At 44.6% G+C, this 21480-nt stretch overlaps 1 protein-coding gene across 1 annotated transcript in view; it reads left to right on the top strand.

The window, feature by feature from the left end:
* LOC310855054 (teneurin-2-like) overlaps positions 1–21480 on the top strand; it is a gene marked incomplete at its 5' end in the record, with an annotated part of 111946 nt that overhangs the window by 13201 nt on the left and 77265 nt on the right. Inside the window, one exon of the mRNA XM_083759909.1 lies at positions 7892–8139. Coding sequence (XP_083616035.1) covers positions 7892–8139 — 248 coding nt within the window. The remainder of the gene's footprint in view (positions 1–7891; positions 8140–21480) is intronic.

Here is a 21480-nt window from a genome sequence, read left to right as displayed (position 1 = left end):
ACTAGGCACAGGTCTCCACCAGGGCAGGTCAGGTTGTGGCCTCCTGGTGGCGCTATAATAAGCCGGGTTATGGTGCCGGAGATAAGCTGTACACAGACAGACACGCACGCACACGGACGGACGGACGGACGGACGGAGTGCAAAACATACTCTCTCCCCATGCCTTCGGCCTGGTGGAGACAATTACACTTTATTAACAGAAAGTTCCATAATGCCACTTACACTTACAGTTACAGTTAAACAGAACAATAAACAGACCTGCATGTTTTACAGCTCTGTTATTCTCAAAACTCAGTGGTATGATCAATATTGACCAAAACATCTGTTACTGCACAATTAGCATGCACAGAACTACAGTACCTCTAGTAACCCAGTAAAAACAGCGGCTCTATTTATCAGTTAAAAGAGTGATAGCAGGCCGCAGGCTATGTTTGTCCCTGCTATATTTACCATGTGATAGGGGAGGGTTTCAGTATCCTATCATGCTGTGGTATTCATGCTGTGGTATTACTGGGCTGTTAGATTAAGAACATACTGTATAGGTGTCTTACTTTGCAGCAGAGGAGTCTCCGACATGGAGAGATATTGAGACAAGCTCCTTAAAGCAATCACTTCCTACTTATATCTAATCAGATTAAAGGAACAACTAATCCTACAGTTAAAAATATGATTGGTGTAGTATAGCATGAGGTTAAAAATTATCTGAAGGAAACACATTTCCTTTCCTTTTTTATATGGGGTTTATAATCATCTTTGCCACGTAAAGCTGATGCGGGTGCTTTAAAATAATGCTCCAGGTCGTAATGCTAATGGAAATTATCATTAACTATACTGTCCTGCCTTTTAAAATATCTGCAACTCAGGATCCTTATTGGCTCAATCTAATTCCTCCTCTGTTTCTATTGGAGAAGGATTTCACCCTTACCCTAACCTTCAACCTAACAGATAAATGTCTAAAGGCCATAACCTTAAGGCCTTAAACCAAGCGCGCGCGCACACACACACACACACACACACACACACACACACACACACACACACACACACACACACACACACACACACACACACACACACACAAATGGCAGTATCAATGCGATAATCAGTAGACTGCCCAATGCGGGCAAGCAAAGGCCTGAGGTGTCTCAAAGCTCAAGTCAGCAAGAGGTCGTCTCTTTTTTTTCCTGATGCTGCCAAAGCCCTGAAGAAGGAAAGAAATGGCTTTCACACCACCCTTTAGCTCACAACACAGCATACGCCTCCTATTAGCGATACAGTTTTTCAGAACACTTGGCCTTTTGCTCTACCGCACCCACCCGCCTCCCCGTTCCTCTGGCCAAGAGAGAGTCCAGAGAGAAGAACATTAATGCATGACAGGCGACGCTGAAGCGGCACAACAAGCGCTGAAAAAGGAACGAGATAGATTGATAAAGCTATTTTAATGCAGATAGAGAGCTTATTTGTCATTAGGCATGTAGTGTACATGTAGTGTGCTACATTCGGGGGTTATATGCTATGATATACGCAAAGATTGATTGATTGATTGATTGATTGATTGATTGATTGATTGAATAGATAGATAGATAGATAGATAGATAGATGGCTTTATTGCATTGTATAATGTAAAGTCAAGACAGACGAGAAACACATTTTGATGACTAAACGTCTCCATTTATTGAAGCTTCACACAGTATTCTAATTAAAGAGATTCAAAACAAGTCTCAGTCTGGGGAGCATGTCACACCAACATTTCACTGCTTGTACTGTACTTGTATGAGTTGGGCAGGTCATCCACAGGTACACGGCTATACTACTCTCCGTAGCTAAAGAGACGTAGCCAGCCAAAAAAAGTCTGTTTGTCTATTTCACACGGGACGCATCCACACTGTGGCCGGAGTTTTGTTTGTGGACTCCCCCCCCCCCCCCCCCAAAAAAAAAACAAAGGAATAATAATAAAATAAAATAAAAGGGCTACGTGGACGGGGGCCTCTTGACACTAACCGTCAGGTCATCCCCTTCTCCTCCTCGTCTGGATGTTAGGTTTGATCCTCACCTGACTTTTAATGACAATATCAAATATCTGTGCAAAATCACCTTCTAACATCTCAAAAACATCTCCAAACTCTGCCCCATTCCAACCCCTTCACATGCAGAGAAGCTTGTCCGTGCCTTTATCTCCTCCAGGTTGGACTACTGCAGCGTGCTCTTCATTGGGATCCCCGGCAACAGTATTCAGAAGCTGCATTACATCCAGAACAGCTGCCAGGATCCTAATGAGAGTCCGTAAATGATGGACAGATAGACAGCACCCCCAATTTTAGCTGCACTGGCTCCCTGTCTCATTCAGGATGGGATGCCAAGTCCTGCTACTCACACAAAGTACAATGCAAAACAGACAATGATGGGAGAAGCACTCACAATTTTTACTTGAGTAAAAGTATCAATGCCACAATGTAGAAATACTTTGTCTGGTATTAAACATTTACTTGAGTATAGGTACAAAAGTATTGGCATCAAAATATAAAGTAGCAAAAGTCAAATTTGTCAATAACGCAATATCACATTTCTGTCAATGTGTATAGAAATTGTTTGAAAATAGCCAAAGTATATTATAGGGCTGAAGTGGTTAATGTATAGGCCTATGTTTTGTAATAATCAAATCTGCAAAGTAACGTTTTCTGGTTTTCAATTGTAGTGGAGTAAAAAGTACAATTCCCTCTGAGATTAGAAGTAGAAGTGAAATTAAAGTAAAGTAAAAGAAAGTTTTGAATCCACCCAAAATAATGTATTACCATTAAGCGGTTAAAAACCCAACGTCTCTGCCTATGTGGCCTTCGTCAGGTATACTGAATAACAGTGCACAAGACAGGTATATACTGTAAAGGCAAAAAGTGGGCAGATACACATAATCACTGAATGCGCGCACCTGCGGACATCGCCCCCAATTTGGGATTGACATTGGCAATGACAGAGTCAACAAATACATAGAGCACCTGTTAGTGTCCCTATGGCCACCATAAAACAAGAATGACATAGTCAACAAATACATAGAGCACCTGTTAGTGTCCCTATGGCCACCAGGAAACAAGAATGACACCTAGTGTCCCTATGGCCACCAGGAAACATAGAGCACCTGTTAGTGTCCCTATGGCCACCAGGAAACAAGAATGACACGTGTATCATTAACTTACGCACTTAGAGTATATATATGAATAGAGAAGGCACCCAGAGGAAATCTTGAGGCGAAATGGACATAGTGGCCGGATTTGGTAGTGCAGCTCGAGCCAGCGCTGCTCCGTTGACTATCATTGCGCACGTTCATGTGATTGGGGCCATGACACGTGAACGAATGTTTCATACGTGAACGCGCACAAACGGCACAATGATAGTCAACGGCAGCGCGTTCATGTGTTTGTAACCAATCAATCCCAGAATGCACTCTGTTCCTACCAGGAAGGAGGAGTGAATCCGCCTCATGCGCTTTTGAGCAACTTAATGCAAGTGGATGGGAGGAGAACTCGGGTGTCTTCTCTATAGATATATAACTATGCTTACGCACCTGTTAGTGTCCCTATGGCCACCATGAAACAAGAATGACACGTGTATCATTAACTTACATAGAGCACCTGTTATTGTCCCTATGGCCACCAGGAAACAATAATTACACGTGTATCATTAACTTACATAGAGCACCTGTTATTGTCCCTATGGCCACCAGGAAACAAGAATGACACGTGTATCGTTAACTGCCAGGTGAAAGACTCGCTCTCCATTGTGCATCTGTCCCCCGTTTATTTTTATTTTTAAACGTGTATGTTTCTCTGTCACAACCTCCCGGCCGTTGTTTGTGCTTATGATGTTCTTTTGTTGGTTCAATCACTGTGTTTTGTTATGTAGCTCCAGTTAGCTTATAACGTTATCATTAGCCACTGTTTTGAGGCACTCTGCGCGAGTTATACACTGCGGTTTATATGTGGAGCCATAGTGTAGAGATAATGAATATAAAACATTTTACGTTGCAGCAGGCTCCTGATTGCCTCCTCTGGGGGGGCTTGTCCACCTTTTCAATCCCTACATAGCGAAATTGGCTGATACTGTGGCCTGCCTGTTAACAGTGCAGAGCTACAGGATTTTGTTCATCCCATAATGTTAGAGTGGTGCAGAGGGGTCTGTTGGTCTAGACCCCAGGGACATTTAATAAGGTATGCCACATTTGTGGAACTACAGTAATAATCACCCCCATGGATCTTAAAGAATTTGCCTCTGTGGGGATGTGTGGGTTTTACATTTGGTAGTAAAGTCACACCGGGCACAAGTACCGCATCTGTAGTTCCCATCGGGGAATATCATCTAGAAAGGTGCCTTTCTTACACCGGGGCTCCACCGGGCGCGTCAGCGTCGCATCGCCGTCACCGTCAGGGAATGTTCCCTTTTAATCAATGAAGGGTGGCTCCACTGCCCGCGTTGCGTGACTGCATTAAAATTGCCCCGGTTCGTTTTTTGACGCACGCGATGGATGCGCCCGGTGGAGCCCCGCCCTTACTTACTTTAACACCACTGAAAATAGACATACTCCTCCCTACATAGTACATACAAATACATTACAAATACAAATACATTCAAACATTCACCCACCCACACTCAGATCTGTGAACAGCTTCCTCCTCCATCCAGGTCCCCCATGCAGGACCCAGTTCCGCTCCATGGGATATTTTTGGTGCCTTTTTGTTGATTTACTGTATTATACACAGTTGAGAGAGACAGGAAAGAGAGAGAAAGAGAGAGAGAGAGAGAGAGAGAGAGAGAGTGACACGCACATTACGCAACAAAGGTCATCGAGCTCGGAAATCAAACTTGCGACTCTCTGTCAGGCTGCATTAGAGTCTATAATAGTAGGCTATATGTGGTACCGGTATGTTTATTTATTCATTTATTCAATCGCATCCCCATTATCTGCCACAAAAGTAGCAGCTATTCTTCCTGCATGGGCTCCACAACAAACATAAAAATACATATCCAAAAACAACAGCGTAAAAACATGCAGTCTTGCAAAAACAAATTAAACTAGATAAAGTGCCAATCGGCACAGGTCTCCACCAGGGCAGGTCATGTTGTGGCCTCATGGTGGCGCTATAACAGGCCGTTGAGGAATATTTGGGGCAGAGGTTCGTCGTTGGAGGGATGCAGGGACAATGTTTTTCCATGTGCGCATACATAAGTTGTATACAGATCGATGCAGTTATAGCTAAAACAGGAATTGGCCTGAGGCTGATTTTGGGGGGGAAATTGTGGCATGTCGTCCTTGGCCTAGTGGAAATGTGCGTGTATAATTTCACGGAAATTGCACACTGTGTTTGTGATTTGTGGCATTTTTTCGAAACGGACCAATCGTGTGAGCTTTGGAAGCCAATCTTAGCCAATCAGGATGGAAGATGGGAAATGGTGCCGCTCCGTGTTGATCACATGACTATGGAGATAGTGTATACCGAATTGTGTGATGTATGGATAAAATGTGTACGAGTAATCTTCACAAATGTGTTTTGCCTAAATCGGCCTCATGGTGGCGCTATAACAGGCCGTTGAGGAATATTTGGGGCAGAGGTTCGTCGTTGGCATCCAGGGAGTGTGTGTGCAAAGTTTGTCATGGATCGGGCCAACGGTGCCGGAGATTAGCTGATAACGGACGGGTGTTTTGCCTAAATCGGCCTCATGGTGGCGCTATAACAGGCCGTTGAGGAATATTTGGGGCAGAGGTTTGTCGTTGGCATCCAGGGAGTGTGTGTGCAAAGTTTGGCATGGATCGGGCCAACGGTGCCGGAGATTAGCTGATAACGGACAGACGGAAGGACGGACGGACACACACACGGACACACACACGGACGGAGTGCAAAACATACTCTCCCTCCATGCCTTCGGCCTGTTGAAGACAAAAACAAAAAAAAAACAAAGCATGAGTTTCTTGTGTTGTGATTTTTTTCCACCCTAAAACATGATCATCAGATCTTATTGTTATATAAGGAGGTATAATCTTTTCAAAAAAGTATACAGTATTTGTTAAAATGGTTTTTTTATGTGGGCACGCCCACCAGTTCATTAAGTATGTCTGGTTTGCCTAGTGGGTGGTGATGGGTCCACCTGAACTGAAGCCTCACCCACAGCTGTAGTTGTATGATAAAGGGGGAGGGGTTAGGGGAGGAGCTGATAGTGTGATGTCACTATATTACTGTTTATTTCATTGGCCCTTTTGACTGTCAAGGGTTCAGCCTCAAGGAAGAAAGCCTAAATACAAAGCTAATACACCATTGCACATACAAACGACTGTGTCTAATGAAGTACTGTCACCTCATAGACACATGAAAAACTGGAAAAATACAATAATTGTGACACTCTCTCTTTAAAACTAGCCTTACTGGGTTCTTCAGTGGTAGTAGTTAACGTGTTCCATTATTGTAATTGTCCGATACATTAAAGTTGTGCATACTGCATCTGCTTTTTCGTGTTAAATTGATGGTATTATTATTAGCACGTTTAGATCATATTTGAATGTGCAGCGTCCCTCAACTAAAAATACACCTCCTGTAGAGTTACCACGGAGTGGAAATAGCCAGCCAGTCTGTGTAACGCAGCATTTCCAGCCAGTCCAATGGTCATGTCATTGAAATGGTATTGTCCGCCAAAACCTTTCAATTCTCTTTATTCAGACCGCAGCCATCTTGCCAGCAAGGTGATACCTATAGACTGATTCACAGAGGGGTGCCCTGGGCGCGGCCATTACTGAGGTGTAATCCATGGAGCAGGTGCTCCGTAGGCCAGGTGTAGCTAATCAGTGCTGCTGCACTCAATGGTACACCTCAGTAATGGCCGCACCCAGGAAACCCTCTGTGAATCGGTCTATAGGTGACACTTCCCATAGAGAGCCCATTCATCCAAACAGAAAAGTCCTCTCTAATTATATTAAATACTGTCAGAATCACCAACATTGCAGCTGTAGGGAAAGCTTGAATTATCCTCTTTCAATCTTATGAGCTACTTCATGTCAAGAAATTCCTTGCAGATGATTATTTTCAAGGTATCAGAGTATGGAAGCGCTCGTTATCAGTAAAGCAACCTCCTGCTGCCTCCTGCATTATGTGCACATTCAAAACAGGTGGTACGCATGGGCCGTTGAGTGATAGTCAACGAGCACTTCCAAACTCCAACACTCAAGGAATTTCTTGACAGGAAGTAGCTCATAAAATGTCTACGGTGGATTTTTATGAAACAAACACTTTACAGATTACACCAATGTGTGTGTATGTTAGGAATGTATTTTGTGTTTATAATGCTTTATAGTTCTAAACAACTAGTGTTTCCAGATGTACGATAATTATCGCATTTGTACAATCATCTTACACACTTTTACAATGTGCGATCAATAATTCAAAAAATGCCTGTATGTACGATAATTTCGCCATATCACAAAAAGAAGTGTGTGAATTGACAAAATTCCCTTTTTGCTGATTCGGGATCCTGTTTGAATTTTCAAAATAAGTCAGTAAATCAGTGAATCTGACCCTAGATCTGTAGATCTGTACTTGGAGGCATTCAAAACACTGATCACGTCTTTCCAGTATACAGTTTCAGGCTTTTATTTGTGTAAGGTCCAGGAAGTTGTCTGCTTCCTTGCAGCATAAGTGATGCATTTTCGTCACATAGGAGTCTCAAACAGGGTTGTTTCTTACACTAAATACTGTTCTTTTTATTATTTCTCTTTTTTTTGTCTGTGTACGATAGTTTTCTTTCAAATATGATAATTCTTAGCCTCCGGTACAATAATTCAACATTTCCCATCTGGCAACAGTAACGCTGTAAACAACAATCCACGTCACTGTTCTTATATCTTCTCTCCAAGGCATTTCCTGTTCAAGACGCCGTCCTCCCAGACCACGCCCCTCTTCTCATCCGGCCCCGCCCACAGTTACCCTTTGGCCTCTGGCTGTTCGGTCTACTCCCCGCCCCCTCGCCTATTACCCAGAAGCACCTTCAGCAGAGGTTCCTTCAAGCTCCACAAGCCCAGCAAGTACTGCAGCTGGAAATGCACAGCCGTCAGTGCTATTGGAACCGCGAGCATACTGGCCCTCCTGCTGTCATACTTTATAGGTGAGTCTGACTGGCTGCTTGTGTATTTGTGTGTGTGTGTGTGTGTGTGTGTGTGTGTGTGTGTGTGTGTGTGTGTGTGTGTGTGTGTGTGTGTGTGTGTGTGTGTGTGTGTGTGTGTGATGTGTGTGTGTGTGTGTGTGTGTGTGTGTGTGTGTGTGTGTGTGTGTGTGTGTACTAATAATAATAACTTGGATTTATATAGCGCCTTTCAAGAAACCCAAGAACGCTTTACAAGACAAAAAACAAACTAGTTGCCAAAAGCCAGAGTGAACAAATGTCTCTTCAGTGCAGACTTGAAAGAGTTCAATGTACGAGTCTGGCGGATCTCCAAGGGGAGAGAGTTCCAGAGGGCAGGGGCTGCCACATAGAAGGCTCTATCGCCGAGGGTCCGCCTTTTTGCGTGACGGATGGTGAGGAGTTCCATGTCCGAAGACCTCAGGTTCCGCTCAGGGGTGTAGTCCTGTGGGGCAAGGGCATGGAGGGATTTGTAGGTGAGGAGGAGCAGTTTGTAGTTTATGCGGAACTTAACCGGTAGCCAGTGGAGGTGTTTGAGGGTGGGGGTGATGTGCTGCCAGCGTTTTGTGCGGGTGAGCACTCTGGCAGCGGAGTTTTGCACTTGTGTGTTTGTGTGTGTGTGAGTTTGTGTGTGTGTGAGTTTGTGTGTGTGTGTGTGTGTGTGTGTGTGTGTGTGTGTGTGTGTGTGTGTGTGTGTGTGTGTGTGTGTGTGTGTGTGTGTGTGTGTGTGTGTGTGTGTGTGTATCAATGTGTATCGTTGTTATATCAATGTTTACCTCAGAAGTAAGATTTTTCCATAAGTAATTTTGTCTCATAAGTCTCATTTTCAGTGAATACAAATCCTAAGTTTTGTTTACATTGAGCTATGTTCAGGAACATTCCCCCATGATTACAGCCCTCACCCACTTTGTCAGAGTGGTTCAGAATAAAATGGAGTGGTCCATTGAGTGTTGGTTTCCTTATCACTCTGCTTAACTATTTTAATTAAAGCAATGAGCCACAAGAGGCTGTGGTTTACTATGGATTTTAGAACAAGCTAAGAGACATAGTGAATCACTAAAAAAGCCTAGCCTAAGATTTAGACTCTTGTAGAGTATTTATCGATTCTGACATTTTCAGAGTCTAAGAAGGTCTCTCGCCCCATGGTGGTGAGCACGGCATCTACGTGCCTCTGAATAGCTCTGAACATGTACAAATGCAAAATCTAAGGTGCTTAGACCCTGCTGCCCCAACTGTTCGATATACGTATGCGCGGAATGCGTTTGAAATCCGTAGGTCCATAGTTTTCAATAAAAAAGTGTTTTAATCCATTCTGTCTTAGAATCTCTATTGTTGTTCCTGGTTTCAACTGCAAAACAGTGCCTCCTGTGGCTGTCTGTTTGAGCCAATAGTTTGGAGTGGCATTTGATGTGAAACATAATGCCAACAAGAGTGTTTTGTATGGACGAGAGGGCATAAGGATCTCTCCATTCCGTCTTTTTCTCTGTCAGATCAAGTGTTGTGCATTTTATGACAGACGTCTATGACAGTTGATGATGATCTGTATAGGCAGCGGCATATTATATCCTCAAGCTCACATGCTGGGGAGGAAATTCTACTCATGTTTAATTGAAGGTAAACCACTTCAGAGCATACTGTACTCTCCTGTATACCGCCCCCTTGTGTGTTAAGTTCAGGATGCCGAAGCGTGTGTAAACTTCAGGTTGCTTTGCTTATAATGATTGCATTTATGTTGAGAAAACGAATGTGGTACAGTGCAAGTGAGTTGTTAATATGGGAGTGAACACTTGCCCTATTGAGAAACTCAGAATTCTATTATTATTAGGGATGGAGCTCGTTAAGGTTTTATTTATAACGATCACCTTATCGATCAGGCTTATAGAACACCGAAGTCCTGACGTAACTCGCTCATCCCGACGATTCCCCTGGTTCGCGGAAGTAATTTCTCTATGGAGAATAACATGGGGTGATCTTAATATCGTCTACTATAAGCGTTGTGGTCCAAAAATAAACAAGCTGTCTCGGCGTTATTGTCAGGGAGGTGTCTCTGTATCGTTTGCAACAGTCAGTCACTCATATATGATACAGTCTGCTTCTAGCGAAAATCTAACTAATTCAGCAGCAGTAACATTAGCGTTTTCTCTCAGTCAGTTGATTCTTCATATCCATATGAGTGAAGCGGCCGGGGTGACATGTTTATTTTTCAAACACAGTTGTTATATGAGGCGATCTAAAATCGCCTCAATGGGGATTTCAATGCAACTAAACAAATACATGAACCTGGGGACTGACGCCCTCTACTGAAAGTGACGTCAGACTTCGGTGCTCTATTGAGCCGGGTCCTTATCGAGCCCACTATCGAGCATTTGCTATTATTTTGTGGAAAGAACAGAACCTTATTTGTATTGGCCAGTTGTGAGAGTTTGTATGCCAATAAACAGTTCTAAGGTGTACTGTATACACACTTACACAGACACAGACACACACTGCTGTCTAACCCCAGCCTCAGTGTTTCAAGATACTCGATGATGGTCTACTATTTGGAAACACTGCTATGATTGTCTCTTGTAATAGCTGATGTTTTGTATAGTGTTTTTATGTTAACTGTAATTTACTAGAATTTCTTTGCGTTGCGGTGGCAATGTGAAGAAGGAATTGCAGGATTTGACGGCCTCCACTTCATGTTTCAGCTGTGTTTTTAAACCCATTATTGTGCCCTTCACATGTAATAGCGGATAGGGTAAATTGTTTGTGTTGTACACAGCGACACAGCGAGAGAAAAAGGAAGGGTTGGATAAAGTGTTTGTTCAGTGAAGACGTGCTGGTCTTCGCCATGTCATAGGAAAGCACAGTAGTGACACACACTTCTTACCTGAGCCGGCGACAATCGCAACCAAACTATATCCCACACTGCGACTGCACACATGTGACATTCCGTTTGGGACTTGCGCGCTGTACTCTTTCGTTTGCACTGTGTGATTCCATTCCAAATCGCTGTGTTGTGTGTGTGTGTGTGTGTGTGTGTGTGTGTGTGTGTGTGTGTGCGCGTGCGTGCGTGCGTGCGTGCGTGCATGAGTGCGTGCGTGCATGACGTAGGTCTGTGTGTGGTGTGTGGAGTCAATAGAAAGACAGGAAGGAGGGTTGCCAGGTGCGCCGTGCGCGTACTGTAAGCGAGTTTCTGTGTTTTGGTTTGTAAGGATTTCACTGCGGATTCAGAGCGTGGATGTTAACACTTCCGTAACACCGACGCTTCCGAAAGGGTTAACACCACTTCTTGGTTGTAATATACTGATGTAACTTATGTGTAAGTGTGTAAAACCAAGCAGGCCTAGCTGTTTCAGAGGACAACTGCACCAAAATAATTACACACACTCACACATGCACTCACACACAGAAACAGACAGTCAGTCAGTCAGTCAGTCAGTCAGTCAGTCAGTCAGTCAGTCACTCACTCACTATTAGGATGGTTATTTATTATAAATACCACTTTTACCTTTTCTGCCTTGTTAACCCTAAAGCCTGAGTTATACTTAGTTAAGTGCCAGTGTCGCACACCAAAAGTAGCCGATCTAGAAGCTCACAGCACGTCTGAGCTTCTTCATAGCCTCTCGTTTATTTAATTCATGGAAAAGTATCTGATAGAAAGAATAACGTCAAAGAAGATGAATGGACCCTGCAGCCTTATGCTGCTAACCATGACTGTATGTGCATTATGTGTATCTGCTGCACACGCCTGTCGTCCATGTTGTTGTTTTGTCCAAAGCGTGTTGTCAAAATCCAGCCTGATGTAACGCTCCTCCTGAGACTCTTGAGTAGTCTGAGCTGCTCCCAGAGTTGTTGAAACACCTTGGGCACATCTTTTGTTCTTTACAATCTGCTCAGCCCCCTCCCATACCCGTGCCTCCCGCTACTGCGTTATGGGGGATTTTACAGCACAAGGTGACTTTCTATCTGCAATTTGGAACCCTACCGTCACTATTCTGAGCATGTACTGTAATGGACATTCTGCCTAAATACACTAAGCAAACATTCAGTGAAAATACAGATCTACAACCTTGGGTTGTGAGCTTGTACTGTACATTGACTATTCTCATTGAAGAGATTTGGTGTAGAGGGAAAAAAGGAGAGATCTGAGGATGGACCCCTGGGGGACTCCGTTCAACGACATACACTATAGGCTTTAAGCTTGCACGGTACTAAAGCGCATCAGAATTCAACCCTGCAGCAGTGAGCCGTTTTCCTAAAAGCGGTGTGTACAATATGTTATGAACATCACCTTCCTTTGTATGCCTAGTCCACTCTTATTTACATTGAAAACCTTTGTCAGAATGAATTTGCCCCCTCAAGTAAAATGTCACCCATAAAATAATAAGCAAAAGGACCTGCCTCTTCTCTGTACATGATGCCAACTGAAACAGCCTTCCGGTAGCGGCAGACTGCAGACATTGCCTGGCTTTGGCTGCCATGCAGCCTGTGTGATGTTTTTTTGATGAGCACGGGATGGGGAGCCAGACTGCGGTGTTTGTTTTGAAACACGTCCGCTTGTCATCGCAATTCCTCTTTTTCTATCAGTAAGTAAGTAGCCTTGGGAACCGACGGTTCAGCCTGGACCAGCATACTGTAGGTCAGCAGCCTGTTTCTGCTGACCTCCTGGGCCCCTGTTTCTGTAGTGTGAGGCAGCTTGATGTACAAGTACACCCCATGGACATGATGCTAAAGCGATTCCCAACCTGCGGGCCCACTGTTGGGCCATGAGGATATTGCAAGTGGGCCCCAAATAATTGACAAAACACTAACATTTTAATGCTAATATAACATTAATTATTAAAAAAATATTTAAAGTATACTTGATCCAAGCCGGATCAAGTCAATTTGATTGATTGCATTCTGGCTGCCTATATGTAACGTTACATAATTAGAAAATGATGACCACTACTGTCTTCAAACCCATTAATGCTGCATTCACATGAAATCAGGCAAGCAGTAGACGGCAAACCAGACTTGGTGGACGGGAGCAGGGCGGTAAACGGGACAGGACGGCATGGCAGCCCGGCAGCCAGAACCAGCGACGGTAACGGCAGACGGCATCATCAATGTTAAAATATTTAATCTTTTTATCGTTGCGTGCCGTCCAGCAGGTTTTGCCGTTCGCCGTCTACCGGTTGCCTGGTTCCATGTGAATGTAGCATAAGACCTGAGGCCGTTTCTACAAATGCCCTCCTCAGTATAGTTCTCAAACTGTTTCATGCCAAGGACGCCCAAAATGATGTGTATTTGGCCCCCCATCTGAAAATGTTTTGTACCAGGGACCCCCATGCCGATGAGAAGATTTTTGTAAAAAATGCATTATTCAACACATTCAAGATTATGTAATGTTTGTGCCGTGCTGCAAGCTATTTTGTGCCGTGCTGCAATGCTATTTTTGAGAAACACAAAAAAACAAGAGTTTTCTGAAAAACCTATTTTGCTATATTATACATTTATATAGGCCTAGCTAAAATCTAAAATGACACAGATGCTTTCCCGGTTTTAATGGGTTAGATCTTATTATGTCCTTATAGACACAATTTCACAGATTTCGTAGAAATTCCTAACATTTGCTAAAATATTTTTTGCTACAAATAGCATGTCTACAAGCTCACAACATGTCACATTGTGATGTGTTGTGAACTTGTAGGTAGCCTATATGCTATTTTCAAAAAATTTGAAAGAGGTTATGTTAATGTTTGTGTGTAGTGTGGTCGAACAATGACCATATAAAACTAGGGGTGTAACGATACATTTTAATAGTGATACGTGATACATGGTCACGATACATGGTGGACGATACGATACATGGATGATATTGGTTCATTCATTCAAAATGATACATAAACAGTAACTATTTAGCAAATACATGTAACTGTGTGAATTGTTTGGATAGTGCAGGCTTTTTAATGAATATGGATATAAATAAGTTAAATGTGATTCTCTGACAAATATGGACATTATATTTGAACACATAATGGACAAACACGTTGGCATGAACACAGAAAAAACACACATTTATCATAGACTAAGTGTAGCCTTTTTCTTGTTTCTTCTTAAAATTGCTAAATACCAGGGGCACGGTGGCACAGTCGGTAGCGCTGGGGAAAGACCTAGGGTGTCCCCTAGGGTAGGTATATCCTCACGAAAACATGCAGTAGTCCTGGTGTCTATACTGCCTCCCCCTGGCCAGCCGGGGCACCTGATGGAGGGGAATGGAACTGGCTGGAATAACGTGTTCCTTCCACTCGCTACGTCCAACTGGGGAAACTCCCCCCCTGTCAGGTGAAAAGAAGCGGCTTGGACTCATCATGCATTGAACGAAGAATGAGGTCAGTCCGTTGCTCTCCCCAGGTTGGCAGTACCCGACTTTGTTGTCAGCCATTGTCCGACGTGGCGTTGGTCGCAACGATTAACTAACAGTAACCCTAAATCTAACCCTAACTCGAACATCAGTATTAACTTGCCACGTAAGTCCTCTAACAGTCTTAACCGGCCATATGTAGGTCAGTTTCACGATCTACAAAGAAACTAGTAACTATAACGTTTTCAAATAAATGTAGAGGAGTCAAATTACTATATGGCTCCGAGATGTATAGTGGAGTATAGAAGTAAAAGTACTGGAAATTGGAAAAAGTATATACTTACTGTAAGTACATTTACTTAGTTACTTTACACCACTCTGCGTGCACGCGCGTGCATGCACGTGCACACGCATGCATGCACATGCACGCACATGCACATGGGGTTAACGTGGTTAACCCCATGTCCCTGATTGCCGTGCGGTGCTGCAGTGTTGCATCACCGGGCTCAGGTGTGCATGCCCGCGGGGCTGTCCAGACACACACTATACTCTGGCTTTGCATCACAGCTTGGTGGGGTATTGTCACCACAGTGGAGTGTGAATGTCATCTCAGAGACATGAGACAACTTTATTTTCCACGCGGCTTTTAGAAAAGAGAAAAGTGATTCTGCAGCAACAGTTACATAAGACCTTGACGGATCTGCAAGGCAGTATTAGAGAGAGAGAGAGAGAGAGAGAGAGTCAGGCAAACAACAACTCCTCTGAGGAGCCCCCCCCCCGACACACACACACACACACACACACACACACACACACTTACACATGCACGCACGCACGCACACACACACACACACACACACACATGCGCTCACACGCACGCACGCACACACGCGCACACACACACACACTCCTGATGGACTGTTCCTGTAAAGTCTTGTACACAACACAAATCCTCCATTACCCTAGTGCTGAAAGACACACACACACACACACACACACGATTATTTTTGTAAGCTCAGAGATAAAATCAGGGAATTAATTTTAAAATGCTGATCTTTCATCTCTTGTGCTTTTGTTCAAAACTTTCTCTCTCTCTCTCTCTCTCTCTCTCTCTCTCTCTCTCTCTCTCTCTCTCTCTCTCCCTCTTTCTAATAACTATTCACATTGAACAGCTTGGCATGTCTGGTTTGCAGCTCATACAGACAGACTGTATAAATTCATGAGCCTGTCTTAAGACAGCCAGTCAGTGATAATATATGGATGAAGAATTGGGCGGGGAGAGGGTTTATGTAATCACCATCATTTATTTAACCAGACTGAGATAGAAAGATTATTACCTGGGGCGGAAAGAGAGATGGAGTGAATGTCGTAGATGGATGAGATAGGGAGGGAGAGAGAGAGAGAGAGAGAGAGAGAGAGACAGAGAGACAGAGATGGAGGGAGGCAGCACAGAATGTTCCTGATTCTGTGCTAGCTGTCAGTGGTGGCGCCCTAACGGGTGGTGTACAGAGCACTGAAAACACACCATAACGGGTGGTGAAGGCTACAGAGCACTGAAAACACACCATAACGGGTGGTGAAGACTACAGAGCACTGAAAACACACCATAACGGGTGGTGAAGGCTACAGAGCACTGAAAACACACCATAACGGGTGGTGAAGGCTACAGAGCACTGAAAACACACCACCTAACGGGTGGTGAAGACTACAGAGCACTGAAAACACACCACCTAACGGGTGGTGAAGACTACAGAGCACTGAAAACACACCACCTAACGGGTGGTGAAGGCTACAGAGCACTGAAAACACACCATAACGGGTGGTGAAGACTACAGAGCACTGAAAACACACCATAACGGGTGGTGAAGACTACAGAGCACTGAAAACACACCATAACGGGTGGTGAAGACTACAGAGCACTGAAAACACACCACCTAACGGGTGGTGAAGGCTACAGAGCACTGAAAACACACCATAACGGGTGGTGAAGGCTACAGAGCACTGAAAACACACCATAACGGGTGGTGTACAGAGCACTGAAAACACACCATAACGGGTGGTGTACAAAGCACTGAAAACACACCATAACGGGTGGTGTACAAAGCACTGAAAACACACCATAACGGGTGGTGAAGGCTACAAAGCACTGAAAACACACCACCTAACGGGTGGTGAAGGCTACAAAGCACTGAAAACACACCACCTAACGGGTGGTGTACAGAGCACTGAAAACACACCATAACGGGTGGTGAAGGCTACAGAGCACTGAAAACACACCACCTAACGGGTGGTGAAGGCTACAGAGCACTGAAAACACACCACCTAACGGGTGGTGAAGACTACAGAGCACTGAAAACACACCACCTAACGGGTGGTGAAGGCTACAGAGCACTGAAAACACACCACCTAACGGGTGGTGAAGACTACAGAGCACTGAAAACACACCATAACGGGTGGTGAAGACTACAGAGCACTGAAAACACACCATAACGGGTGGTGAAGGCTACAGAGCACTGAAAACACACCATAACGGGTGGTGAAGGCTACAGAGCACTGAAAACACACCATAACGGGTGGTGAAGACTACAGAGCACTGAAAACACACCATAACGGGTGGTGAAGGCTACAGAGCACTGAAAACACACCATAACGGGTGGTGAAGGCTACAGAGCACTGAAAACACACCATAACGGGTGGTGTACAGAGCACTGAAAACACACCATAACGGGTGGTGAAGGCTACAGAGCACTGAAAACACACCATAACGGGTGGTGAAGGCTACAGAGCACTGAAAACACACCACCTAACGGGTGGTGAAGACTACAGAGCACTGAAAACACACCACCTAACGGGTGGTGAAGGCTACAGAGCACTGAAAACACACCACCTAACGGGTGGTGAAGACTACAGAGCACTGAAAACACACCATAACGGGTGGTGAAGGCTACAGAGCACTGAAAACACACCATAACGGGTGGTGAAGACTACAGAGCACTGAAAACACACCACCTAACGGGTGGTGAAGACTACAGAGCACTGAAAACACACCATAACGGGTGGTGAAGACTACAGAGCACTGAAAACACACCATAACGGGTGGTGAAGACTACAGAGCACTGAAAACACACCATAACGGGTGGTGAAGGCTACAGAGCACTGAAAACACACCATAACGGGTGGTGAAGGCTACAGAGCACTGAAAACACACCATAACGGGTGGTGAAGGCTACAGAGCACTGAAAACACACCATAACGGGTGGTGTACAGAGCACTGAAAACACACCATAACGGGTGGTGTACAAAGCACTGAAAACACACCATAACGGGTGGTGTACAAAGCACTGAAAACACACCATAACGGGTGGTGAAGGCTACAGAGCACTGAAAACACACCACCTAACGGGTGGTGAAGGCTACAGAGCACTGAAAACACACCACCTAACGGGTGGTGAAGGCTACAGAGCACTGAAAACACACCACCTAACGGGTGGTGAAGACTACAGAGCACTGAAAACACACCACCTAACGGGTGGTGAAGACTACAGAGCACTGAAAACACACCACCTAACGGGTGGTGAAGACTACAGAGCACTGAAAACACACCACCTAACGGGTGGTGAAGGCTACAGAGCACTGAAAACACACCACCTAACGGGTGGTGAAGACTACAGAGCACTGAAAACACACCACCTAACGGGTGGTGAAGACTACAGAGCACTGAAAACACACCACCTAACGGGTGGTGAAGACTACAGAGCACTGAAAACACACCATAACGGGTGGTGAAGACTACAGAGCACTGAAAACACACCACCTAACGGGTGGTGAAGGCTACAGAGCACTGAAAACACACCACCTAACGGGTGGTGAAGACTACAGAGCACTGAAAACACACCATAACGGGTGGTGAAGACTACAGAGCACTGAAAACACACCATAACGGGTGGTGAAGGCTACAGAGCACTGAAAACACACCATAACGGGTGGTGAAGGCTACAGAGCACTGAAAACACACCATAACGGGTGGTGAAGACTACAGAGCACTGAAAACACACCATAACGGGTGGTGAAGGCTACAGAGCACTGAAAACACACCATAACGGGTGGTGAAGACTACAGAGCACTGAAAACACACCATAACGGGTGGTGAAGGCTACAGAGCACTGAAAACACACCATAACGGGTGGTGAAGACTACAGAGCACTGAAAACACACCATAACGGGTGGTGAAGGCTACAGAGCACTGAAAACACACCATAACGGGTGGTGTACAGAGCACTGAAAACACACCATAACGGGTGGTGTACAGAGCACTGAAAACACACCATAACGGGTGGTGAAGGCTACAGAGCACTGAAAACACACCATAACGGGTGGTGTACAAAGCACTGAAAACACACCATAACGGGTGGTGTACAAAGCACTGAAAACACACCATAACGGGTGGTGAAGGCTACAAAGCACTGAAAACACACCACCTAACGGGTGGTGAAGGCTACAGAGCACTGAAAACACGCCACCTAACGGGTGGTGTACAGAGCACTGAAAACACGCCACCTAACGGGTGGTGTACAGAGCACTGAAAGCACATTTCAGGCTTTTATTTAGATGCCCAAAAAAATGTCATCAAATGCCCTCCAATTCAAACAAACCTTTATTCCCTGCAGGCAAACGAGTCAATGTCTACATATGGAGGACGGAGAGTCCGTACAGCTGTCACTGTGTGTGTGTGTGTGTGTGTGTGTGTGTGTGTGTGTGTGTGTGTGTGTGTGTGTGTGTGTGTGTGTGTGTGTGTGTGTGCGTGCGTGCGTGCGTGCGTGCGTGCGTGCGTGCGTGCGTGCGTGCGTGCGTGCGTGCGTGCGTGCGTGCGTGCGTGCGTGCGTGCGTGCGTGCGTGCGTGCGTGCGTGCGTGCGTCAGGTGATCTTAATCTTCACCTGGACGATGCTACAGATGCTGTGGCTATGGGTTTCTTAGAGTTATTGCACTCCTTTGAGTTTATCCAACGTGTTGTTGGGCATACACATAAACATGGGCACACTCTGGACCTGGTGATTTCTAGAGGGCTGAACATCACTGTGGAAAGGACTATTGAAAGGCCTGAGCTATCAGACCACTATTTGTGTTTTAATATGACTAGAGAATCTAGATCTAGAGAAAAACATCACTGAATATACCATAAAAAAGCGTTTTTTTTAGCTCTTCTGCAGCCGACGAGTTCTCTCGTCATCTGGGCCCCCCTGCCCGATACTCCCCCAGTGAATGATATGGTTCAATTTTTTTATCTTAAACTAGAGTCAGCTCTTGATATAGTGGCTCCTTTGAAAACAAAAAAGAAACATAACACAAGAGTAACACCCTGGATAAATGAGCATACACGCTCACTGAAGCAAGAATGTCGTAGAGCTGAGCGAGCTTGGAGAAAAAACAAACTCACCATCCACCTAGAGATTCTTAAAAAGTCAACAGTCGCCTATAACAAAGCCTTGCGTCTAGCAAGGCAGGCATATTTCTCTGGCATTATTAATGAGAACAAGAAAAATGCCAGAGTCCTATTCTCTACCATTGAACGACTTTTAAACCCCCCCCCCCCCAGTCCTACAAGCAGTCATTCCCGGCCTCTAAAGCTAAGTGTAATGAGTTTGCATGCTTTTTTGATAACAAAATTCTTAACATTAGAGCTGATATTATGAATGGTGCAGCTGCTAGCGCAAACCTTCAAACAGCAGCTAATGGTCCCAGGGTAGATCTCTCCAGGGGGAGCCTATTATCTTTCTGCGCAATTGATGAAGACGAACTCCGCAAAACCATATCACAGATGACATCATCCTCCTGTTCATTGGATACAATTCCCACCACCTTTCTCAAAGAGGTCTTAGACAGTGTGATTGGAGATATCCTAAAAATTGTAAACAGCTCTCTACAATCAGGCGTCTTCCCAGACTCACTGAAGACTGCTGTAGTTAGGCCCCTACTCAAGAAACACAATCTTGATCCCTTTGTTTTGGGTAACTATCGACCCATTTCAAATCTACCCTTTCTGGGCAAGGTTTTAGAAAAATCCATCTTTCATCAATTGGATGTTTCTACAGAACAATAATGTGCACAACACATTCCAATCTGGCTTTAGGAAAGGTCACAGCACAGAAACAGCACTTGTAAAAGTAATGAATTAACTTAGGGTGTCTGCTGACAAGAAACATGTATCCGTTCTCTTACTTCTAGATCTAACGGCTGCATTTGACACGATTGATCATTCAATTTTAATACAGCGTCTGGAGCACTGGATAGGCCTGTCTGGTACGGCCCTGTCCTGGTTTTCCTCCTACCTATCAAACAGAAGTTACTTTGTCAATCTAGCCGAGTTTGACTCAGACAAACACGACATCAGTTCTGGTATTCCACAGGGCTCGATTCTTGGTCCTCTGCTATTCTCCTTGTAGGCTACATACTGCCATTGGGCGAACTCATTACCAATCACGGAGTCAATTTTCATTTCTATGCTGATGATACCCAACTATATCTTTCTGTGGCTCCAGATGATCCCTGTGCTTTAGACCCGCTGTTGACCTGTCTGTCTAGCATCAAATGTTGGATGAGTGAGAACTTTCTCAAGCTAAATGAGGATAAGACAGAAGTTCTCATAATCGGTTCTAGTGAGCAGAAATAATAAGCAGATTTGACTGTAGAAAGTAACAGTACAGTAAAGAACCTGGGGGTTATTATTGATTCTGAATTACATTTTAATTCACACATTAATCATGTTACCAAGATTGCCTTTTTTCACCTTAGAAATATTGCACGAATCAGAGCCTACTTGTCCTTGGACGATGCAAAAACGCTAATCCACGCCTTTGTTTTTTCTCGGCTTGATTACTGCAATGCACTTTTTTCAGGACTGCCTAAGAAAACAACTGACAGATTACAACTTGTCCAAAATGCAGCAGCCAGAATGTACCTTCGTCAGGCAGCCCTGTAGACATTTTTAAAGCTCAGC

This window comes from Protomyctophum parallelum, assembly GCF_964188405.1.
Source record: "Protomyctophum parallelum genome assembly, chromosome: 1".
NCBI lineage: Eukaryota > Metazoa > Chordata > Actinopteri > Myctophiformes > Myctophidae > Protomyctophum > Protomyctophum parallelum.
The sequence above is the reverse complement of the archived record's forward strand: the minus strand, read 5'-3'. Positions and strand labels throughout refer to the sequence as shown.